The 24,081-nt window shown below is 51.4% G+C and overlaps 9 protein-coding genes across 9 annotated transcripts; 4 read left to right on the forward strand and 5 right to left on the reverse strand.

The window, feature by feature from the left end:
• Nucleotides 1–3,891: 3,891 nt before the first annotated feature.
• Nucleotides 3,892–5,063, forward strand: QC762_403485 (uncharacterized protein; the record flags this gene model as incomplete). Its single annotated transcript, XM_062889799.1, has 2 exons — nt 3,892–4,614; nt 4,677–5,063. 2 exons carry the CDS (start codon nt 3,892–3,894, stop codon nt 5,061–5,063), a joined length of 1,110 nt encoding a protein of 369 aa, XP_062743450.1.
• Nucleotides 5,064–8,175: 3,112 nt separating this feature from the next.
• On the forward strand, nt 8,176–9,811 carry QC762_0065980 (uncharacterized protein; the record flags this gene model as incomplete). The annotated part of the gene is made up of 2 exons (XM_062883678.1): nt 8,176–8,208; nt 8,532–9,811. 2 exons carry the CDS (start codon nt 8,176–8,178, stop codon nt 8,748–8,750), a joined length of 252 nt encoding a protein of 83 aa, XP_062743451.1. The 3' UTR covers nt 8,751–9,811.
• A 340-nt stretch (nt 9,812–10,151) lies between these two features.
• Nucleotides 10,152–10,520, forward strand: QC762_403480 (uncharacterized protein; the record flags this gene model as incomplete). Its single annotated transcript, XM_062889798.1, has 1 exon — nt 10,152–10,520. The coding sequence occupies one exon, from the start codon at nt 10,152–10,154 to the stop codon at nt 10,518–10,520; it is 369 nt and encodes a 122-aa protein (XP_062743452.1).
• Nucleotides 10,521–11,063: 543 nt separating this feature from the next.
• On the forward strand, nt 11,064–12,203 carry QC762_403470 (uncharacterized protein; the record flags this gene model as incomplete). Its single annotated transcript, XM_062889797.1, has 1 exon — nt 11,064–12,203. The coding sequence occupies one exon, from the start codon at nt 11,064–11,066 to the stop codon at nt 12,201–12,203; it is 1,140 nt and encodes a 379-aa protein (XP_062743453.1).
• An 18-nt stretch (nt 12,204–12,221) lies between these two features.
• Nucleotides 12,222–13,571, reverse strand: QC762_403460 (uncharacterized protein). The gene is made up of 2 exons (XM_062889796.1): nt 12,797–13,571; nt 12,222–12,740 (listed from the first exon to the last, which is right to left on the reverse strand). Exons 1-2 carry the CDS (start codon nt 13,223–13,225, stop codon nt 12,369–12,371), a joined length of 801 nt encoding a protein of 266 aa, XP_062743454.1. The 5' UTR covers nt 13,226–13,571; the 3' UTR covers nt 12,222–12,368.
• Nucleotides 13,572–14,330: 759 nt separating this feature from the next.
• Nucleotides 14,331–14,964, reverse strand: QC762_403450 (uncharacterized protein; the record flags this gene model as incomplete). Its single annotated transcript, XM_062889795.1, has 2 exons — nt 14,331–14,898; nt 14,942–14,964. 2 exons carry the CDS (start codon nt 14,962–14,964, stop codon nt 14,331–14,333), a joined length of 591 nt encoding a protein of 196 aa, XP_062743455.1.
• Nucleotides 14,965–17,409: 2,445 nt separating this feature from the next.
• QC762_0066030 (uncharacterized protein) lies at nt 17,410–19,322 on the reverse strand. The gene is made up of 3 exons (XM_062883679.1): nt 18,599–19,322; nt 17,677–18,541; nt 17,410–17,613 (listed from the first exon to the last, which is right to left on the reverse strand). The coding sequence occupies exons 1-2, from the start codon at nt 18,764–18,766 to the stop codon at nt 17,753–17,755; spliced, it is 957 nt and encodes a 318-aa protein (XP_062743456.1). The 5' UTR covers nt 18,767–19,322; the 3' UTR covers nt 17,410–17,613; nt 17,677–17,752.
• A 90-nt stretch (nt 19,323–19,412) lies between these two features.
• Nucleotides 19,413–21,210, reverse strand: QC762_403440 (uncharacterized protein). The gene is made up of 2 exons (XM_062889794.1): nt 21,016–21,210; nt 19,413–20,952 (listed from the first exon to the last, which is right to left on the reverse strand). The coding sequence occupies exons 1-2, from the start codon at nt 21,081–21,083 to the stop codon at nt 19,638–19,640; spliced, it is 1,383 nt and encodes a 460-aa protein (XP_062743457.1). The 5' UTR covers nt 21,084–21,210; the 3' UTR covers nt 19,413–19,637.
• Nucleotides 21,211–21,823: 613 nt separating this feature from the next.
• On the reverse strand, nt 21,824–23,944 carry QC762_403430 (uncharacterized protein). The gene is made up of 4 exons (XM_062889793.1): nt 22,904–23,944; nt 22,796–22,847; nt 22,535–22,718; nt 21,824–22,465 (listed from the first exon to the last, which is right to left on the reverse strand). Exons 1-4 carry the CDS (start codon nt 23,028–23,030, stop codon nt 22,313–22,315), a joined length of 516 nt encoding a protein of 171 aa, XP_062743458.1. The 5' UTR covers nt 23,031–23,944; the 3' UTR covers nt 21,824–22,312.
• Nucleotides 23,945–24,081: the final 137 nt, after the last annotated feature.

The raw sequence follows: 24,081 nt of genomic DNA on the forward strand, positions 1-24,081 counted from the left end.
TTGTCTGCATATGATCGATTGGATCAAGAAGTTCATGGCCCGATGCAAGACGTGAACAACTGGAACCCTTATGTCTCAAGGGGCGAGTTCAACATTGGACCATCTCCCCAAGCTCAGACTCCAATTCCCATGGATCCAGCTCTCAGCACCGTGGGTGGTCATCCAAGCTCAAATCAGCCAGGCCAAAGCGAGCCACAGCGGCAAGCGCACCCCTCCGCGGGAGCTAACCAGGGTCCGCGCAAGAGCGAGGGAGGGCGATGAAGAGGATCTTTCGAACCCCTTCATCAATTACTAACGTGTGTGATAAGCGAACGGGACAGACAAGCGAGCGGGACACTTTCTACTACCCTACCACAACTACCCTCAATTACACAACCACAACACTAGGAAACCACAATAACTCTATCAGAAATTGATGAATCAGACGATTCTGCAGCCTCCTTGCACGTGCGTGCATTATGGCCAGGCTTGCCGCACACACCACAGCACCGAATCTTCGTACGAGACCCCCCTGCACCACCACCATTCTGTCGGTTTTCCTGGATTACTTGCTCGCCCACAGCCTTCTGATCCAGTAGATCCTGTGCCTCTTGTACAGTAAGTGACCCTCCAAGCCTCACACGTGTTTTTTTGGCTCTCCGTCTCTTACTAAGCCCCTCATTGGCCTTACATAGCGTAGAGTTTTCTGTACGGAGAAGGGCCACCTCGTGCATTATTGCCATTGCTCCCTTAGTAAACTGGTCCACAGCGGCTAGCATGGAGGTGGGAGAGCTGCCTTGATGGTTGGAAATGCGAGTTTCAATAAGCTTTGACTGTGAGTTTGCTTCTCGAGGGTTGTGTGGCGTTTGGGAGAGCCAAGGTAGTGCCGTGCCCGGCCTTGAGGATGGGGGTGTTGGAGTCCGGAGCCGTACATCCAGCTTAGAAAGCAACCCTCTGGGTCGTACGGCACAAGGCCAGCTCCAGCAAAACCTCCTGGATATTCTTTTTCTGTGATCGAAGCAAAAACGCTTCTCTAAATGCACAAAGAAACTCCAACTTGCTGATGTGTGTGATGTTCATCCGCATCAACTGCTCAATCTGGCGACTGTACGCCTTCTTCAATAGCGCAAAACAGCCAACATCCAATGGCTGAAGTAGGTGGGAGGAGTGCGGAGGCATACATAGTGTAATAATGTTGTGCTCCTGGCAGTAGGTTTCGAATTCTTCGGAGTGGTGGCTCTCGTGGCCGTCAAGGATTAACAGCCGATATTTGCCCTTCGTACGAGATACCGTGTGGAAATCGAAGTGATTGATCCAATCTAGGCCTACTGCATTGGTAGTCCAGCCGTTCTCAGTGGTTGCGATGCGCCAGTCGGCTGGGAGGTTGCATTCTTGATACCAATTGGCGAGGTGATATTGCCCGGCCAAGATGATGAATGGTGGGATAGCCCAACCCAGAGCATTCACTCCCTGAATAACTGTAGCCCACTCACGATTGCCAGGCTGGACCTGTTTGGCCTTACCACGGCCATCAGAAGTTGTAACGACCATAATGGCGACGATAATGCCCATCATAAACCCAGTCTCGTCAAAATTGTACGAATCGTCGTCGAGGATGCCGTATTTGACCTTGACATTATATACAAGGGCAAACCACTCGCGGATAATCTTTGGATCTTCGCATTTAGCCCTCTGGTAGTCGTATTTACGCGTAAATCGCGTCCGAAGTTCTGGCTGGCGTTTGACGAAGTTGTGAGCCCATCGTATACCAACAGGGGGCGCGTCGCGTTCGCACAACAATCGGTTGGCCATATCTTCCACGTAACAAAGCCGAGGATGAAATGCGCGTGCACATAGCTCAATTATATATTGAACAAGCGTTTGCTCTTCTAGGTCCGTGAGCTTACGCGAATTGGCTGGAATATCGCTTCGTGAAAGTTTACCGTTGCGTCGGTTATGGAGGGTTGTTTTCTCGACATTGTAGATATTTGCTGCAGCTCGGATACTTAATTTCTTATCCTTTTGCATAGATTCGAGGGCTAAGTTTATCCTGGCTTCGTAGGAAGGAGTTGCCATAATAGTTTGTGGAGAAATTTGATGTTTTGTGAACAGGAGACGCGTCGCGAAAAAAGTGTCCCGCTCGCTTGTCTGTCCCGTTCGCTTATCACACACGTTACTGATATTATCCGCGTCACATTTATCAACATCGCACCAACATCAAATCAGGCACCTCACAGGCTCGTTATGTCAGCATACAACATCAAGATTAATCGCCCCAGCCAGCACTGAGCACAGTTATCAACACGAATAAGCTTTGCTCACACTGCGAATATCATACCGAGCACCAAGAGTTCAACCATTCCATCGCTAAGCAGGCAGGGAACATTGAGGGGTCTATCAACAGCAATACATATTCACAAGGATACGTCTTCACAAAGACTTGTGGGATATCGAACAAAGATCTTTGGTCATTACCCAGAGCCGGCAACTTCAAGACCGAAGGAAATTCAACGGGGAAGGTTGAAGGCTCAGATGTCTAGCAGATGGAATTGGAGAGAATCGGGGAGTTTTGGCGTTCGGTTTTTTGGGTGACCAACTAACTGCTTGAGACCAGATGGATGCGGGAATGTGGTCGGCTTTGGAATGGTAATTTTCCGAGTACGAAACGACTCTTCTGTGTCGATGCTGATAGGTACACTTGGGACATAAACACCTCATAGCTCGACAACATCATCGGCCGGGTCCCTAGGAGCTGGGGGTATAGCTGCATTTTAAATTAGAGGGTGCCAGGGTTGTGACGGTGGGCTTTTGGGAAACCGATCGCTCTTAATTACTAGATGGGTGCGGGAATGTGGTCCGCTGAGGAACGGCCGACGGCCAAGTACGAGTAGGGACTCTTCCGCATCGATATCATCCGGGAAGGTACGATCCGACCTTTCAACAACGTCGCCTGAGCTTGACAGGAGGAAATATGTGGCTTTGGGATATTGGAGAGAAGAAGCGCCGGATTGGAGGAGCACCTTCTGAGTTTGGGGTTGGGAAGGAGGAAGGATACCGGACAAAAGAAAAAAGGATTTGTCTTGTAGAGTATGTATAATAGGATTGCGTTGTTATATCTTCATCAGGGCTATATGAGGTTGTCAACTGCGTCAAGTTGATTGTCGCAAGACATGAGTGATTTCGAAGATCCATCATCCCACCCCCGTAACAGAGGTGATCTTTGCATTTCCCAGATGGTGCTTATTCTGACTGGAGTCACTGAAGTCTTGGTGTCCCCCACTTCAGCCAGGCGATGACGGACAGTGACAGGCGGTGACAGCGAATACTCTATGTGTATTCTGGGAATAGTTACAGATCTCTGAGTCAAAGTGATCAGAGGAGCACAATGCTTGAGGCTTATTTCTTGATGACTGCAGAGGTGACTACAATTATGACAACGGCCCAGGAGACATTCGACCTTAAATCTCACAGCAAATCCTGGACCCATGAACTTTCACTTTGTGGGTAGTTCTTCCGCCACCGTGAACCCCTCACGATGTAGCTTCTCGCCTGCCATGTCAGTCCATCTCAAATCGGCTTTGTGTCCTACCGTTTCACTCCTCCAGGCATGGTCAAAATGTCTGGCCTCTGGTTGCCAAAATCGTCGAGAGGACCGACCGTTTATGTTATCTGTGGTCTTTCGGTAAATAAAGCAGTTGGTGATAGGGGGAAAGGATCATAAAAACAAGAGAGCCCAAGGTCTGAGCAATAGAAATACGGTCGACCGACATACAGATATCCTCATCACTTCTTCCATTGATTGTTTACTTTTTACCTACACAAGCCTCCTCTTGAAGCCCACAACTCCTTGCCGCTTTTACGCATTGTACCTCGTTCCCAAAGTGACCACCGCCCTTCATCATCTTCTTCAAAATGGTAACCCAACTGGACCCGCTAGTAGTGGGGGAAGAAGCAGAGCTTGGTCAAGTGAATAACACAATGGTATGCGACACCAGGGGTGAAATCAACAATAACAAGCGGGTCCAGTGCTCGCCGACTGTGTGGGCTGCCACGGAAAGGTCAAGCAGCGCGCAAATATTTTGCGCTGCCCCTCCACTGCTTGTTTACCTTCAACTTGGCCTTTTGCTTTCCGAGCACCTTACAACCTTTTTCTCTTCTCCTTGTGCCTCTCTTCTCTCCTCCCTCCAACTTTGCTTCCTTCTCTTTGTGACTCTTCTCTTTTCTCACCTTTTCCACAACGTCCCATTTTTTCAAGGAAAAACACCAGCCAGCCCCGCCAAACCCAACAAAATGGCGACCATGTTTATGCAAGCTGGTGCCCCAGGCGGTGATGCCCCTTCATCTGGAGGCGGCCGCCGCGGGAATCGCTACGATCCTGGGCCATACTACAACTGGGACGACCCTGAAGAAGAGGAGGAGACCGAATACGAAAATGGGAACATCTACTACCGCTGCCGTTTTTGTCAACAGCCCATCAAAGGTCGCCGGACAAACACAAAAAGACATCACATCACCTGTCATGGCCGTGACCATCGGAACCGCCATCAATGGGCCATCGACGTTGGAAATGGCCAAGGTCGTCCTAGGAAGGTCCGGAAGCCTCGCAAGGCCAGAGCTCCTCGGCACGTCTCAAGTGTAAGCTTCGATCTTTTTTCATTCAACTTTGCAAAGTCATCTAAACTAACTGGTATCAACAGCGTTCACTAGCCGAGCAGCAACCGACCTCTAAGCCGCCCAACCGTTCGCAAGCCGCCGAGACAGCGCTTCCAGCCGCGCCGCCATTCATCCCAGCTCAGCAACAGCATGTGATGTATGCCACCGACCATTTCAAGAGCCAGTACCCCTTGTGGCCTCTCGAGAGGCATGGCGCAGTTGTTGAGGTACCATATTGGGTGTCACAAGCCCGTGGATATGGACAAGGATATGAAGAGGAGGAACGCCTGAATGAGGCTTCCTTGGAAGAGGGTCCCCCGTCAACCGATTACAACAACGACATGAGCCGGGCCTCGATCCCGGATTACTTGGTCGACCCGACCCTTCCAGTGCACGAGAGTGCTCCCCCACGTCCAGGGCCCAGTTGTTAAGTTTGCCTGGTGTGTTATCAAGACGCCAGAACGATGTTTTATCACTGTACGATATTGAATGAGGTGTATCGAAATATTGGGGTTTAAGGTGAAGGGAATGAAAGGGGTCGGCCAGTCACTCAGAATGGCGACATTGTTATGGGGAGAATCCCGGACAGTCATATCGATCCGGATTTGCCTCAGCATGAGATTGCCCCATGAAAGCCTGGGCTTAGTTGTTGAATGCCTTCGCCTCTGAGATGAAGCCGGGGTTCAAGAACTGGTGCGAGAAAATTGTACAAGTAACAAGTAAGTTGTATCAAGGAGGAATGGAGACTAGGGAAATATAGCTGACCCCCACCAGATCGCCCGTATTGCCTGCGCCCAGTTCCCCCCCCACCCGCCGCCAACTTGGGTTGCCACTAAGACGGCCGGAACCCCTCCCGCTCCCTGGGACTTACCCGATGAACGTTCCGATTCGGAAGAGTACATGGCGGAGTGGCGCGAGGCTGCCGCCATGCGTCTCTTGCCGGAGGATCCTGCCCACCCCTTCGCCACTGCCGCGATGAAGGTGGTTCCTTGGGGAACCGAGAACCCTGTGGAAGTACTTCAGGGCTGGTGCTGAGGTCGATGGCCATCTGGAATCTGATGCCATCCCACCGTCGCCCGAAGACAGACAATTGTCTGCCCACGAGCGCTTGTGTCACACGTCAACGAACCAACCACCGTGAACACGGCCAACAACACCGTCGATGCCACTGAAAGAAGGGGTAACTGCACGCTGTGAACCAGTAGTCAAAGTGAGGAAGACGATCACAGGCTTCGCGGTTATTAAGAAGATGATATTGGCCAACCTGAGATATTGAGGAACTTGGCAGCGGCTTGAGGCCACTGGGCACGGACCACCTGACGATGGATAAATACGCGTCTCTGAGATCTGTCTGTATTCCTAGACCTTCTTCTTCCTCATCACGCTCTTCGAGGCCATTGAAGATCATTAGCCTGAATTGAACCATGAAGTTCCAAGCCCTGATATTACAGCCCTTGTCACAGCTTGAATCAAGAAATTCGTTAGGATTGACGGATCTGTGAAATTATTGTGTATGAACTGGCATAGATTGGTGGAGAGTTTAATTTTCAGAACGGTGTAACGTTAATACTCATTTCTGGGAAAATTGTCGGCCTGTTATATATTCTTTTACTTCTTTCAAGGTGATTCATCTCTTCGCAATCCAGGTGTGGCAGCCTTCTGGTCATATCTCTTGACAACTACCACATAGAGGGTCATGAATCAAACACCGGACGACGTGTCAGCTATTATTAACATGAACAACAGGCCAGAAGACATCAATCCTCATTCTCTCTTTCAAACCTTGTTTCCCTGAGCATCGACCGAAGGCTTATATATGAGCCGCTCCGATCTTGTTGGTTTTGCAGAAACAGTCAGCCACAGCTTCGAAAACAACAAGAGAGAGATAGAATGGGCATACTGATCCTCCTCGTGTTTTCTATGGCGCTTGTTCCACAGCGGTAGTGTGACGAGGGGGGGCTTCAGCATTCTTTGAGACGGCTCTGAGGATGGCCTGGTGCTAAAGTTATCACCATCGCCATCGCTGCCGGGGATGAGATGATCAGACTCTGCCCCGGAATGTTAGTTTGAGGCTTTGAGCAGAGATGACGACTGTCTTTCGCAAAAAGTTCAATGTAGCTTTGTGTTAAGAGGCGTTGATTTGACAATTGTCGACCTCGGTTAGCGTTGGCCCGTTGGGCAAGCGGGTTGACTAGATGTCAAACAATGGAACACAAATCTGGGGACGAACAGCCTCCCCTGGGCCAACAAGCTCACCCGAGGGTCGAAGGTGGTGAAAAAAGCAATAGTTTTGGGACCCTCCAAATCGATTTTGGGACCCCCTTAGCCACATATCCCTAACCCTGATAAAATGTCTTTTGCCCACACTACGCCTTTCTTTTTTCAAAAAGAAAAAGGTATGAGACTTTTACGCTAAATATCTGTGAATAACCTTACTTTTAAGTTTCTTTAACTGTGGATCATAGTGGAATTAGTGATGTTTGTAACAGCTGAGATACCTATGATGGTAATATGTCACCAAAGCCGACACCTTAAGCCTTTAAAAGGGCAGGGATATACTGGTAGGTATGTCGGAATAGACAGTATTATGGAAAATCCCCATATGAAAGGCCATGGCTCTGTCCAGCTTGCCATAATGTAGTGCGCGAGGGGTTACAAAACTATTGCTCGTTAAAAACAGCCCAGGACAGATCACCAAAGTATGCCGAGGTTGTTTGCAGCTCAAAATTGGTTTAAGCTAATATGGCCTATGGATAGAACTGGGAAAATCGTTATTTGACTTCTGATCCCGCAAGAAACTCAGGAGACAGCTGTTCCTTGTGTCATTGTTCATATTAGAACACTGGGTGTAAGGCAACTATATCAGGTATCTTTCCGAGGCCTTCGGGCTAAAGGTGATGCACCACAGACAGATGACTAAGAGAGAACAGCCTTATGAAATTAAGTCTAAGGAGAATGTGAGGTCATCAGGAAAATCCATCCGAATCGATTCAATGACTTTTCGAAAAGATCGCGGTCTTTATTCATCATCAGTGGCAGAATGTCACTGGCCGCAAGAAAGCAACTTCTAGGCTGTAGAAGAACATGGCAAGGTATCCCCAACCTCAAGGATTTTACTGAACTCAGCTTTGCCAGATAATTTAGCAGCAAGGCCTCTTGGATGACTGGCCTCATTCCAATGACAGCTGGGGGTCCTAGGGACTCTACCTACTTTGGGAGTCATTTCGAGTGTTCTTTTTAGTATTTTGATCTTCGATTCTCGGATAATGCTGTCTTTGTGTCTTGAGACTTAATAGATGGATTTTGAAGCAACTTCACCTTTGATGTTGTGTTTATAAACATAGGTATTTGCACTATAACAAAGCTCTTCTTTGGATTTCGCGTTTTCAATCTGACATTTTTGCCCTTTACTGGTTTGTCTTAACGAATCACTGCTAGGCTGTTGCCTGGAGGGTTTCTCGTTACACTTTTGCTTCGTATATAATATCATTGTTGGCATAACCTGTTAACTTACACACACTTGCCTCGGTGTGCAATGACAACATGGAGTGCAGTTTCTACATGTCCAAGCACCCAGTAGGTTAGGATCCAAACAGCCCAGGCACGCAACTTAGTACCATTATCTTACACTGCAACGCCTTGCTCAACACCCAGAGTACTGCCCAGTGCTCAACAGCAGTTTACCCTGACCGCAGTGACCTACCGTGTAAGTCCTTTTGTTTATTTTGCTCTCCTCTATTATGCCTGTCCTTTTTCACCGTCACTTTAACTGACAAGCCTCACCATTATCATCCGAGTCAACAAGAAGAGTAGGAATCTCTCGCCAAGTTCAGTCGACAACTTGAGGTACTTGACATTCAATCATTTTCGACTTTTTGTCACTAACATCAATTTCACAGACTACGAGCACCATGGCAGCCACGGCTCACAGCGCTATGCCCGGCTTCGGCGGTCCGCCCGGAGGCGGACCAGGCCCGGCTGGCGGCCCTAAATGGTCGTCAAGCTCAGATGAACCCCGGGCTCGATATATTTTTGCCGATTTCCATATCCAGATGGAACATTTTGTCTCCGAGACCTCGCGACAAGATGGGCGAAACGAAGACACTGTGGGGCGATAAGTGGGGATGGTGGAGGACGGTATCTTTATAGGCTTTGCTGAGCTTTGGAGGGTGATTCCTTTTCTTAACAAAAAAATACAACGCTTTTTCCTCCTCAATTTTCATGATACAATGCCTGGTGATCGAACCCATGCCAACGGACCACAACACCAAATTGGCATACATGAACGTCCCCCAGGATCTGTTCATCAGGCTTGGCATGACAAGAAATTGAAAAAGGGGCCTAACACACATCAGTATTCAAACCACCAATCTGTCACACACCAGACTGTAAGCATTCTCCCTACCCACATCAGCTCGGACTCAAACTGACTGGGTTCATTAGATTTCCCCAGCTCCATGGCCTCTTTCGGTGCACAGCCACCACCATCATCACATCTCGCCTCCTCCCTCTGCCCAGCACATCCAGATAGCCCAATCTGTCCTTCGATCCCTATCCAGCTCACCTGCTGGATCTGGTCCAAGATCGCGTGGCCAATGACAATGCCGAGACAACAGATGTCGATACCGTCCCGGCCAGCCCGCATGATATCCCGGCAAAGACACCTACAATCATTAGAGGCCCGGATATGGAACCCTCGTTGATTGATCCGAACCTGCCAACCTATCACAGCACGGCAAAGTTGGTCGTCGACATTGAGCGTCGCAAGATTCATGAAAAGCGTGGTTGAGCTCCTCCAAGGTCTTTTCTTTGGAAAAAGATACTCGACCGACATGGGTGACTTGAGGGAAAATTTTGAGGACGAATCTTTGAGAAGAATCTTGGTTAATTGCGCGATGAGTTATAGTTTTGGTGTTTATTGACATTTGTCTATGCAGATGTTACCGGGGAGATTTTATTGACTTTGGTTGGGGGTAAATGGGATATTTTAGGTGTGGGAGTATCCAGTGGTAGAGGGAGAGTGTGTACTGTACTATTGTAATGAACTTCTGTAAATCTATCGGTCCTTGTGGGAGTAGTGATTGATTATGGGTATATTGTATATTAATGTATTTTACTTTGTTTGCTTGTAGGTTGCGTCTTTTACTGCGGTGTTGAGAATGGTCAAAGGGGACATGTTCATTTAAGGGATCGGGATGTTTGGCCTTTCATTCTACTACCTGTAAATATCATATTTTATGGCTGGTAGCACGTATGGTGCACAGGTCTGCTGCTACAATTCACGCCTGAATCTGCCTCTTTACCGAAAGCTAAAAGAATGATTGTCAGCTTCCCAGGCAAGTACGCGGCGCCGTGCTGTGTCGGTGCTTTTCCAATTCTTTTGTCCTCTCCCTCCAACATTTTACACTGATCAAACCACCAACAGTACTACAACATGACCACATTATCGACAGAGGTATGTACCACAGCACCAGCAGAATTACACACCAACACGGCAGCCCAGCCATCATTCAATCAACATGGCCAACCCCCATCCCGGTCCCGTGCTCCGAGAAGAAGAAATCACAACAAGCAAATATGCAACTGACCCCCGGCCTACAGTAATGGAAAGGGCGTTCCCTTCTCTCAATCTTCGACCCAGCCGTCGTGGCAGATGCCTTTTCCCCGCCTGCAATGCAAAGGCACGTTTGTTCGGGACTCTCATCAGGCACTTGCAACAGGCCCACAACATACGACCAATTAATCAAGCAAACAACTGGAGGGTAATTATGCGTAGAGTTGGCCTCTGGTGTTTCTGCCATGTTTGCAGTCTCCCTCTGAAAAGCGAGACTCACTGTCTGGCCAATGTACACCAGTTCCCTTGCCTGTACCCAGGCACGCCAGGTTGAACAATGGTTCCCCAACGAGCCGGCGTGGATATACCACATGCTTTCGAGACACGGCCTGAGATCGGACGCGACATATCCAGTTTTTGAGAAACTGTGACTGGATTGGTAAGATTTCCGCCTGTCTTGAACTGCTGAATGATATTGACGCAGTGCTTCAGAAACAGGACAGGCTAGTGGGAATGACTGGGGCGCAGGCAGACAGATATGGAGTGAATGGACCGGGAAACTGGGATATGGAGAACTTGGCTTGTGTGGGGGACATTGATATTGGATGATGAGCGGTAGCATCAGGTTATCCAGTATGCATGAGACAACCAACGGTAATCAAGGGCTAATAACCGTGACTGACAGGAGTGGCACAGTGACAGGAAACAGTTGGAGCCAGCAACGCACTGTGTGGGTCTGGTCCAACGACGACTGGCCACTCATGCTCGGTTTCAATTTTCAAAAGAAATCAACTCCACGGCACCAAATCACAGCAGCGCTGTCATTGATGACCCATGGCCTTCTCCCTGAGGTAACACCTGCCATTCTCGTCACTCGATGACGATGGCATCTCCCGCAAGACCAGCCCCGGAAGAGCTGGTCACAGTCATCATCACAACCTCTCCCACGCCTTCTGCGCCATCCACCGAGCTCTTGGAGCAGATTGCCGCCTCTTTCAGAAAGCACTGCGCCTCTCTCATTCACTGCCGTGTCATTGTCGTCCTCGACACCTACGATCACGTCAGTAAGAAGCCGCGACTGAAAAAGGGCCATGTCACACCTGACAGCGCGGCAAAGTATGCCGACTACAAGGCCAACGCCAAGAGGCTCATTCTCAAGGAGTACTCCTCTACCGAACGGCCCTACGGCACTGGGGATTTGGTCAAGGCGCAGGAGAAGGCCGAGTTTGGGTCCGGGGCGGCAGCTTATGCGTCGCAGGACAATGCGGTGGTGATGAACATCACGACAACCAAAGACGGGCGCGTCACGTTTGTTGAGCCGGTGCAGCGGTTGGGATTTGGGCTGGCGGTTCGGTCGGCGTTGAGGATGACGGTTACGCCGTATGTCTGGATTCAGCAGCATGACTGGGCGCTGGTGACGGACATTCCTCTTGGGCCGCTGTTGCAGATCATGCAGCAGCACAAGGCCCCGCCTTCAGCAGAGCAGGAGGACAAAGAGAATAACGAAATATTGCCGGAAGCTGTTCGACCTCCGGTTGAATATGTCTGCTTCCCGTCGATACGGATGATGGAGTACGCCACCTCAGACCACGTCATGCTCTACCCTGCTCTTCGCGCGTTGACCCAGCTTCACAAACAAAACTTTACCGTTCAGTCGGAGTCGGAGGACGGGACAGCCGTCATCTCGAGGGTTCCTCTCACGCCTCTGTTTCTCTGGCACGACAAGCCACACCTAGCCTCCACCAGCCACTACCTCAACCAAGTCTTTTACAGCCGAATCGCCATCCAGAGGGGCGCCTTCATCGAGGACACCGTCGGTCATCTGGCAAGGGACGAGATGAAGCAAGGAAAATGGAACAAGTGGGCTTGTTGGCTGTATTACCCGGACGAAGGGAAGCATCTGTGTCTCCGGCACCTCAAAGGGAGGACATGGCGGGGTATCGAGGCCGAACTAGCGGCCAAGCTGGAGTACATGCGGTTGAACGGCTTGGACGTCAACGTACAAGTGCCCAATTGAATCAACGTCTTTTGGATTATTCATTGTTACCTCCAGACTTTATCTCAATCGACAAAAAAAGCATGGTATCTCAATTCTCAACAGATCCAAAACCTCTACAAGCGCCGTTTACATCCGTCTCAGCATACCTCCAATCCAACAGACATGTTCCTACCAAGCGCAATCTTAGAACGGAACTTCGCCGTCATGGAATTTCTTATTCCTCGGCGGATATCCCAGACGGTTCGCCTTCCACCTCTTCCACTCTCCATACGCAGCCGCCAACATCCAGAGAACCCACATCACGGCCGCCACAGCGACATACGCCGTCTTGAGCTCCTTGCTCGCGCCCGCCATCCACAGCCCGAGCCCACCGTTCGCCATACCGAGCGTGATGAAGACACGACCGTTGAACAAGTGGAGGTACGACCACATCTGCCTCGTTTGGAGTCTCTTGAACTTGGCGTGGTGGATGAACCCGAAGATTGGCTGCAAGAGCAGGCAGATCAACACGACGATGCCAATGATGGGGTGGTAGCTTCTGTTCGGATCGGAGAACTGTTCTTTTGTTAGCCGCGTTCAAACAGTCAGACCAAAGTGACGGGAGGACAAACCATGTCACCATTGTTCCCTCTCGCCCTACTGACCTCCCTCACAAGATGAAGACCCAGTCCGACAGCAGCGATATACACCACCAGCGCAACAGCCTGCGAGATTCCGTGCGCCCAGATTGCGAACCGGCCTGGTATAACACGCATGAGGATCGAGCCGGAAGGAAACAAGACCGCCATGGCCAAAGCAGCGAGGATACCGTGAATAGCGCGGGTGCGCATGGCAGCGTTTATGTCGAAGCCAGCCCCGGCGTTGAAGTTGTTGAACCCGGAGGAAGATGAGCCATCACTGTTGGAGCTGCCGCCGCTGCTATAAGGGTTGCCGGGAGAGCCATAGTAATTTTGGGCGGAGGCGGTGGAGGCTATCCCTAGCAGGAGACTGCTGAGGACGAGAGGGTTTGGTTTTGCATTCACGGCTGGTATCCTTGACATTGTGGAGGATGGATGGAGGGGTGGGACAGAAAAAGAAGTAGTCCACAAAAGTTCACGAGGGGTTTAAGGGGCTGGAAGGGAGCAAGGTAGAGGTCTCCAGAAATAACAAGATCAAGATATGCAAGGTTGCGTTATATCAATCGCCGAGACAAGCATATATTACGCGGAGTGGTGCTGACGAATAACTCGGCATGGTATCATGTTGTGAGATGCAATAGCTACTGGGGCAACGGGTTCGGGCGGCGGTTGGGAGAAGTGACCGATGCCGGCATTTTTTCAAGCTGATCAATCCATTCTTGAATAGTCCGCTGGCGTTTGGGTGGGTCTGAGTTCAGGAACTACGGACAGGAACGGGTGGACGGTTGAGAACGGCCGTTGGTGGGGGGGACGGTCCCGAAGTTTAACTAACAGATGGGTTAGGTGTGGTAGGGATGATGAAAGTTTGGGAAGGGAGCTTACGCGGACCAGTGTTTCACTTGTGCATCTCGGTCCCGACGCACGAGCGGCGGCCGATGCATGTGTGCCTGGGAGAACCAATGGGATTATTTGATATATCTGGAATAGGACACCGCCTACCCACCCAATAAACCACAAGGGAAACCTATCGATATACCGCTCTTGAAATAACCAGAAAACTGAGAATCAAGCTGCCGATGTGATGGACAGCTGAGCCGTCATGTCGCTTAAATCGGCCATCGTCTGAGAGGTGTTCGCCTCCAGCCCTTCCAAGCCCACCTCAACAAACCCTATCTCGTCCTCCGCATGTTCCTCACTGCTCTCCTAGATCTCCTCACCTCCGTCGCCCCCCTCCGTCGCCCCCCTCCGCAGCAGCAGGCAACTCCATCTCCACCACCCAAGGCAACTGCCTCTCCCTCCCTCCCCCATAAGGCATGACCGTCGCGTTCACAAAAAGGGTGTTCCTCCCCCGCACAATCTCATGCTCATCACCATGACAGTGCCTCGTCTCGACCCCTTATCCCTCAACCCCCTCAGCCGTCCCTCCTTTTTTTTTTTGGTAACGGCTAGCAGGTCGTTGTTGGTTGGAAGTAAAGTAGATAAACTTTCAATCTTGACCGGTGACTTGTCCCCAGTCCAGGAAATGACCTCAGCCCCCCCAACCCTCATGTATATGCCCAAAACAGTGCAGCTTTGGTCTAGCTGTCGCGATGGCATCGTAGATATAGTCGCACCCGGCTTGCTTGCTGTTGTAGTCTTTACCGAGGATGCCACGCGGTGGGGAGTGGGTGATCACCACATCCACCTCCTTCGGGATCTTGAATGTATGACCTTTCTTCCGGTGGTGAGTGAACGCCTTGGAGTTGTCCCTTGAGGGGGAGTAAGGGCTTGCATACACCGTCAGCAGGGCGCCGTTTGCGAGGGCAAGAGTACGAGTGCCTTCGTCAAGAAAAATAATGTTTTCTGAGGAGGCGGATTCAAGGAGGGAGGTGGCTGCTCCGGCGGGGGCTTGGAAAACGCCTTGGCTGGAGGTGGTCTTGGGGAGGAAGGCTAGGGGATCGAGGGCGAAGTCGTGGTTGCCGGCGATGAAAAGCTTGAGGGGAGGCGTTGATGGTGCGGAGGAGGGAGAGGGTGTGGATGAGTTCGGCGAGTCGAGAATTCTCGGTGAGGTCGCCGCAGTGGATGGCGACGTCGATGGGTACGTCTGGGATGGTGTGCTTTGTGGGTTTGCAGCAGTGGGTGTCAGAGAGGATGAGGAACTTGGTCTTGACCGGGGTGTCCATTTTGGTTGAGGGCCGGGGGATGAGGAATGATGTGTTGGTGTTGGTGGCGGGTGCAATCGAGTCAAGATCTGACTGTGATGATAAGGAAAAGAGATTTCTGAATGAGAAGAGAAAGTTACTGTCGTTGTTGGAACTTACTTAATACGTATACAGGATCAAGAGATTTCATCGGTGAAGGTTTTGTTCACTTTTTACGGGAGGTCTGGTGAAACCATCAAAGTCTGGTAACATCAGCCACGGCGAAATTTTGCAATTGGTATAGAGTTTGGAAGTGGTTTCCTCCCTCCTTGAATGCTGCTGGGTAACTCAGAAAAGTAAAAGTCACATCTAATATGATCTCAGCTTTGGGGACGGTCTATCCCGCTGTCATGTTTCTGTATTTACGAGCTGTTCACTATCGATCCCTTGTATGCCATTCATCTCAGCTTTTATTGTCCATGGTTGTCAGAGACTCTCACGGGTAAGTCGTTTACAACTGGGAGAGACCAAGCAACGTTACGGCCCTGGTGTTGCAAACCCGCGGGCAAGTTGCCCCCGACACCATGCACGTGTTGCAGCGAAGGCTTCGGGCCTTTCACAGAAGGTATCGTCATGGACACGAAGTTTCGTTCAAATTCGGAGCACATGCGCCAACTGCCGGTTTGATGATAAGCCAGTTTTGTCCCTTCCAAGGTTCGGTGTTGTGAGGGAAGGAGAGGCATCCAAAGGCGCTAATTGAGCCCATTGTATGAGTCAGGGATGGATTTAATGCTCGGGTTTCATATCTAACGAAGGCAGGTGTAGGGGTCCAGCAAAGAAAGATAGGTTCCACATGGTATCATTTTCGAGCTCCTAGATTGTCACACGGGCCCACGACTCAGTGCCCCTAGACAGTACACACTCCAACCAACAATAGCCCAACGATATGCCCAGGATCAGAATATCTGGGGCCGGCAACCAACTGAGCCCACCGGGGCTCAGCGGAGGCATCACGGCGACCACCACGAAGGCAGAACCAGGGTGCCGATACGGGTTGGTTGGGCAGGAGGGACTGAGGACCCATACGAGCTGCAAGAAGACTGCAGGACAGGAATCATATGTACCTATTACTGGTGGAATCAGTGGCCAGGACGCCGAAGGAGGTGCCCGGCCAAGGCAGACAGATAAGACAGGTTCGAGGACCAGGGAGCTCAGAACGGTCCTGGGGATCCGGAGGACTATAAGTAGGCCTTGCCTTTCCTACCCAAATGGCAAGGGGCAAGGACCTTGAGGCCATAACAGATTATTATACTGAGTTGAACTACCTGTTCCAAGCCGAGATACTCCCCTTGTCACATAGATCAAGGTTTTCCTCGTACCAAACCTGCTACCTACCCACCTATACCTACCACAGCAGGGCAATATGGTACTGGAGTATAAGGCCGATATTGTACATTGTGTCCCAGTGCCTGGAGACGCGCACAAGGCAATGGATGATGCTCCCACTCACCCAGTTGGCTGAGCACCCAGTAATTTGAGTACGTACCCGGTGGGACACCCCATGGTGACATCACTGTCAACATCCACCTAGGTACGTGGCAGTCGTCATGAAAATCGCTTCGATCGACGGGTGACCAATGCGAGATCCTTAATAAATATATGCGACCTGAATACCTTACCTTAGCCGCTTGGTCTGGTTGTCGTTGTAACTAGTGATGTGACCGTGGTGGTGATGGATCGGCATATAAAGGGGGTGTATTCTCAAGGGTCTGTTTACTAACCAGAGACGGGGCGGTATCGACAACCAGTTCAGCTCATGATAATAGATAGATGGTATGACCTATTTTCCCATGTTTGATGTCGTCCAGACTATCGGTAGCACACGCAGTACCTTTGAGGTGTTGCTCAATCACGGTGATCAAAGTGCACTTCAACATGGATGACCCCTGTCGACAGTTGGCTTTCGAATATCAGGTTTTTTTTTGGGAAAAGCTTGTGCAAAGGCCATGGGAGTTTCAGGGGCTGAATCAAGAAAATGTGGAAGATGCCCTCCTCATCCTTCGATGTAAGTTTGGGACTCGCACTGACTGGCCTAAAAGTGGCGGGAGCACGGAGAGTGCGAGTGGGAGCCGAGACTATTAGGAGACTCGGGGGATGAGAGTCGCAGCCGTGAGAATGGAAGCCGTGGTTGTGGCTATTCAGAGAGCCATTCGAGAAAGAAATATGGATATTAGGTAGGAAGACGGCATGCCAGTCAGGCGGCAGTGCTTATGGTCGGTATAGATGGAGAAAGGAAGACAAACGTCAAATTTCCCGGGTGTCAGTTTTGGAGGGGGTTGAACGGAACAGCTGGCTGTTTGGCAAAGCATAGGAGGGTTCGTTTCTGTTTTGGAAGCAGCTACCAGAGGCCCTGGCGCCGGGGCTGCTGAAAGCATTGCTTTGGTTTGAGCGGTTCACGAGAAGAATACTACCGTATCAATCCATCCAGAGAATACCGTGACTTTTGAAGATAAAGTACCTTAGGTAACAAACATTTGACCCTTGATCACTCAAACATCCCCAGGCTCGGTAGATGGCACCTTCCACGGTAATGGCCCGTTCCGACGCACCCCACTGGGTTGCTTAAATGCATAGGCTACTCGAATCAGGATCTTATCCGAGAAAGCCTTGGAGATCGGAGCCGATGAGTAACTGCAAAGACACAAGTCGGCAACCTCTTGATGACTTCAAACAGCGACAGCGTAGATGCCATACGGAACCACAGGCGCAACCCTGACCAGGTTCGGCCAATTCTCGTCCAGTTCAACCGGCGTGCCCTCAGAATAGAACCCTAACGGCACTTCAAGTACGGGGAATCCCATCTCTTCGCAGCCAAGTCGTTTGCAATGCCCATTGAAGAAGGGATAGTGAGGAGAACAAGACCGTGTTTCTCCATCGCGCCAAGGATCCCCACTTCGCCCCCGTAGAACTGCCCTTGGCTAACCATCTCTCTGTACTTGTCGGTGTTGACGTCGATTCCCTCAGCTTGGGTCCACAAAAACTTTCCAATATCGCGGTCTGGATGCTCCTCGCCCGCAAAAGACTTCGTGAACCCGATGATGTCCTCAGCAGAGTGGATGTGATTTGGGTTGGCCTCGAGGGTCTGAAGATATCGAACTATATCTCTCTTGAACTCTGAAGTCCGTACAATGCCACAAACCTGCTGGTTGAGCTTCATGAACTCCTCGACATCCGGGAAGTCGGCATTGTCAACCACCTTTGCTCCAGCCCGGTGTAGGGTCTCGAGCGCGGACTCGAAAGATATCATTATGGGTGATGTAGAGTCGGCAGTGAAGGTGCTGCGCGGGACACCTATGGTGATCCCACTCAGATCCGTGTCTTTGCAATAGGTGAAGTCGGGGACTGCAAAAGGGATATTCCAGGTACGCTCATCGTTCTCGCTTCGACCTGCCATCGTTGTAAGCAGGTGCGCCGCGTCGCTCACTGTTCTAGTGAGCGTTCCAATGACGTCCTGACGCGCCGATGTAGGTAGAGATCCATCGTTCGCAATCAGGCCACGGCTGGGTTTCAGTCCGATGACGTTGTTGAGCTCGGCCGGTTCCAGAATGCTGCCAAACGTCTGTAGGGAATGTCAGTGGTTCTGATGCAATAACTAACACGGACAGGAGCCACTGACCTCCCTACCAATGGCAGCCATCGACAACCCTAGGGCAGCTGCAACTGCTGAGCCATAACTGCTACCCTCAGGTGTAGAATTGGAATAATATGCAGCCGACGTTTGGCCACCCCGGGGGCTCCATCCAGAACTGATATTTAACCCTCTCAGGTTGGCCCACTCAGACATGTTCGTCTTGCCTAGGATCCAAAACTCCGGCCTCTCGCAGTTTTCCGATGACTGAGGACTTGGCCGAGGGGCTTCGCCCCCAAAAGAGCGAACGAACCAGCAGATACGTCCAATCTGTCGCTCGTAACTATGTTATCCTTGACGAGAATCGGAATACCGTGGAGAGGACCTGATAGACATTGTCAGCGATGAGGAATCTAACCGGCGATTCGCTGATTCAGCTTAGCCCCTGCTTCTTGATTGCCTCCGCTCATTGTCTAGTTCCTGGGCCACCGATAGAGCATCCGGATTGATCTGCAACACAGCCTTGAACTTGGCAGCTTCGTCGATTCTCGCCAGGCACGCTCTGGTGAGGCCCAGAGTCGTGAATCGGCCGTGGCCGGATGCCGTCGGCAGCCTCGTCGATCGTCAGATCCAGAAGCCAAGGCAGATCGCGTGGGTATTGTGTTATCAGTCTGCTTATGAGCGACATTATCAGCAGGAACCAAGATCCCGCCTCTATGTCTTCAAACCATGATCCTCGTGCAATTCTGGAGTGTGACGGCGTCGACGGTATTCCTGCAAGAGACAAATTGTTCATCAGTGAAATACCAGGAAAGCCGAGCCAAATATCTGGTACGCTCAAGGATTCATGAATGTTAAATGCCCAGTGTGGAATTGTTGGAAGAAGCAGAATTGAGGAGTCAGCGGACTAGACTTGAGGAGCCAGGCGGCCAGAGCTGACAAGTCAGCTGGCACAGGGGCAAGACGGCAGCGAAGCCAGGCAGTCTGATCATGGACCATGGTTAGCAGAGGATGCAAAGACGGATGAAACACATCAAGAAGCACTTTCTGCTGTTCACTCTTCTACACTCTTCTACTCTTCCCCAACTCACTGGCTATTCCTCCCCTTCCAATGAACCTCCACCCCCTCCCAGCTATGCTTATTATACCCCCCCTGCACCTTCCTACACCTCCTCAGCCCCCAATCCGTCACGCCCACCATCAAACAGCTCTCAAACATAAACGCGCAGCTCCCCTCCCCAACCTTCTGCGGCTTCAGCTCAGCCTCCCTAGCCCCCTCATAGCTATCCCTATCCGGCCCATGCCCACTCATAACATTATGCAAACTCGCTCCCCCGGGTACAAACCCCCCTTTCCCGCCCTTCTTCGCATCATAACCCCCCTGAATCAACCCCATAAACTCGCTCATCGTATTCCTATGATACCACGGCGGCCTAAACGTATCCTCCCCCACCAACCACCTCGGCGGGAAAATCACAAAGTCCGCCACCGCCGTCCCCACCTTCTCACTCGGCGCCGTCAATACGGTGAAAATACTCGGATCGGGATGATCATAGCTAATCGTCCCAATGGTATTAAACCTCCCAAGATCATACTTGAAAGGGTAGTAGTTCCCATGCCAAGCCACCACATCAAACGGACTATGCCTCTGCACCGTCTCATAGAGCCCATTATTAAACTTGACCTTGATCTTCCACTCATTCTTTCCCTCTTGCGCCGTAGCACCATAATCCTCCTCAAAGTCCGCCTTGGGCGCCTGAAAGTCCCTTGCATTCGCAAGACCGTTTGATCCAATCGGTCCCAGCTCAGGAAGTTGGAAATGTCCCTGATACAACTCCAACGCGTACCCCCTCGCCTTTTTGCCATCCCCCACAATCTCGACCCTGTACTTCACCCCCCTAGGCAAAACCGCAATCTCCATCGGCCTAACCAGCATCCTCCCAAACTCAGTCCTAACATCTAACCCCCCCTCCTGCGGAACCAACAACAAGTCCCCATCAGCAGAATAATACGCCTCCTTCTCCTTCATATCCCGTCCGCAAGCATAGACATAAATGCCAATCCCTTGCTTGAGCGTTGGATCCCCCGCCCCGGCAACCAGTTTCAACCCATCGACAAAATCATGCTCGGCGTGCTCGTCATGGTCAAAAGGGTCCCAACGGAGTTGGTTAGGGATGTAATGCTTCTTCTCATGCTGCGTCTCCACCGCCTCGTTGTGGGCAGTCACCGGCTCGAACGGCGGGTGAGCGCACGAAGGCAGGATGCGGTACAGCCACGTCTGCTTGTTTTCATGCCGGGGTGCGGTGAAGGCTGTGCCCGAGAGCTTTTCGGCGTACAAGCCGAGAGGTGGTTTCTGGGGGGAGTTTTGGGCGAGGGGGAGGGCGCAGGGGTGAGCTTCGCTTCTGTTGACGCACAAGTCAGTCAACCAATCTCAAAAGATGACGGGAAGCAAAGGAGAGACAAACTGATGATAAGAGTCAAACCCAACCAGGTACTCGTACTTCTCCGGGATGGAGAAGTTTGTGACTGGCATTGTGTCGATATCTCTTGATCAATCGCGTAACAAGCAACAAACGGTATTCCTTACTCTAGGTCAAGTAAACACAACCAAACAACCTCACCCTTCCCCCCCCCCAAAAGCCGGGCGAACCACCCCCATTAATACCTCCCCCGCCGTAAAACCCACCGCGTCATCTCCCGTCAAAGTTCGGCCTGTAGATCAGATCGGAACACAGCAAAAAGGCAGGTACGAACGCTTCAAGTTCAATTCCGCGGTCGTCAGAGCCTTTTCGGAGCCGTCCCTAGCCGAGAATATGCGCTCGAACCGTCACCGGCACAGCGAACCACCGTTCGCAGTGGACCTTTCGGCTTCTGTGTGACAAGTGGACCGTGCTCCCCTGCTCAGCGGAGTGGATCGGACCCGCTGCCAACGGCATGAGCAAAGTCCCCACTATTGACGACCATCAATTGTGCTTCCAAGAAGACATCATCGAGACAGGTGTGGGGGTGATAGTGATGAAGAGAAGAAAAGGTTGCGACATCCAGGAGCTATATGCAAACGGTTCATCTCTTGGCAGGGGTTTTGTTATTTTTGGTGGCATGAACACCGACACCACACCACCAAACCTTCAGCAGCTCAGGCCAGGTCAGGCCAGAGCTCCAGCCCCGCACATGTCCCGCACCACCGCACCACTGCACCACCACACGTCACCAAACCCCGAGATCTCCGGCCCATATGATAACATTGATCGGGGATAATCCAGGTACCGCTCAATTGGAGTAATGGCATTGGCTTGGTGAGTCTTGGAAAGCCACCACTCACCAGTGCTGAGGTTGCAGGACATCACAGTCGAAGGACTCGGACTTGAATCGAGATCACAGTATTCTAGTCACAGATATCACAACCACAGGCATCAGACACAGATGTCAACTACAAATAGGAACAAAACAAACTGGGTGACATGTTTCATTGACGAGCAGGCTATGGACTGGTCCCATGGTGATCCTCCCTCGCCATCCTGTCAAAAAAAAAGGGTACACCTTCCGCAAAAGGCCACCATCAAGTCAAAACAATAGCAATGGCCTGCTAATAGCCACCGACTACACCAAGAAGGCAAATGTTTCAGATCGCCCGTCGCCTGCCACCCTTTCCCAGGGTGCGCGGCGTGCAGTCTGCGGCAATAGCCCAGTCTCGAGATGCAACCTTCAGGATGCTCTCGGCGTCGTTGGAGAGTAACTGCGCTATGGGGGCGTGTCTCTTCATTACTCGTCAGCAGCGTGCTTCTTCTTCTTCTTGGAGCCGCCGCCGGGCGCTACACCGGCGTCCTTGGACAGGTGGACAATGAGCTTGGTCCATGACTCCTCCTTGTCCCACTCGAAGCCCTTGAGGTATGGTTCATCGAGCTCGTCGTCAGCCTGGTGCAGGGGAGACGTGTTAGTTACGAGGATAAACGGCTAACTGATGGACAAAGGTCAACAACATACCCTCTTCTTGAATTGCTTGTGGATAGCGTCCAGAGCATCCTTGATGGTGACACCCTTGAGGTTCCTCGCCGTTACTTCGAGTCCCAATGGGAAGTGCAGGTCAATCTTCTTGACTGGGGGGGTGGTGAGCAGCTTCTTCAGCATGTCCTTCTCCTCTATTGTGCTTGGAGAGGTGTTGATCTTCCTACGAGGCTGTTAGCTCCGAGGAAGCGGGGAAAGGAGGGGTTGATCAACAAAGATCATCAAGGATCCAACACTTACCACCCCGTCTTTTGCGTCTCCTTTGCAATTTGAAGCTCAATGCCCTGGGCCTCTGCCATTGGTGTCAGCTAGGGGCTAGCAGAAACAAAAAAAAATTGGGAAACCTACCCAGGTCATTGATGTTCATCACACCAGCAGCGCTGGAGGATGCTCTCCTGTGCTTGGTCTCCTTGGGTGGGGAGGTGCCGAGGCCCTGGACGGCAGAGTCGACCTTGGTGAGTGGTTCGCCGGACATGTTGGTGGTTTTGGTGTTGCTGATAAGCTAACTGGCTTGTTGGAGATGGTAGGGACAAGATTGATGTTGTCCTTGTAGGTTGCTGATGATGGTTGTTTTGCAGGATGATGTCGATGAGGACAAAGAAAGAAGAGGGAGAGAGGAGGAGGAGGAGGAACGGGAGCAGGCTCAGGCGGGGAAATCAAGGGGTATATAGCTGTTCTGTGATCTGCTGCTGCTCGTATGGTGCCTGGCTCGACTGTTTCGTCAGACCGGGCGGGGTAATTGTCAGTCGAGTGATCACGTTGGCCAAATCACAGCATCGCGTGACGAGTACATCATCATGGAACGACACAGCAGGCTCACCCCAGCGCTGTCCGAACAAGGAAAGGTACCTGGCCCAAGCGTCTTGCAGCACGCTAACAGCCGTCAGCAGGGGTGGAGGTTCAAAGGAATCTGGGGAAAATCCGGGGTAGCAGGGCCAGAGACCCACTGCTGACATGCCCAGTTTCGACCTCACACTTGGAGATCAAAACACAAGAAACACAATCCAGCATTGAGAAGGCGCCTCGAAAGACATTGGGAGAAGTTGCACGGTTTTTGCAAGTGTCTGTTGTGATGATATCCCCTCCCAAACATTGGCTGTGGGGCTCGAGTGACATGGCCGTTAACAGCTCCCCCTCTTCGAGCCTTTCTGATGAGAAGCTCTTCGAAAGCTGCCCGGTCCCGTCCCACCCGACACAAAGCCAGCCGTGGTTCAGGTGGGGCGCAGCAATGTGGGGCTGGCCTCCGCGGGGATGGCCTTCACCTCTGGTCATGGTTCATCCCAGCTGTCAGGGCATGTCACGAAAAAGACATCCAGATCCTCCGAGGGGCCACAGCATTGATGAAGCCTCGCTCATCGCCTCATCAGCAGCATCAAGCTCAGAGCTGGGAAGAGGGGGAAGCTGAAGCTCGGGAGGGGAGACATCAAAGGTCCTGTTTTACCCGATTGATCAGCCCTTGTGCCAATGCATCAACCCCTCAACTCAGGCACAGCACCGGTGGTTGTGCAACAGGAATGCCGTCGAAG

The sequence above is a fragment of the Podospora pseudocomata genome, chromosome 4 (assembly GCF_035222375.1).
Source record: "Podospora pseudocomata strain CBS 415.72m chromosome 4, whole genome shotgun sequence".
In the NCBI taxonomy this organism is placed as follows: Eukaryota; Fungi; Ascomycota; class Sordariomycetes; order Sordariales; family Podosporaceae; genus Podospora; species Podospora pseudocomata.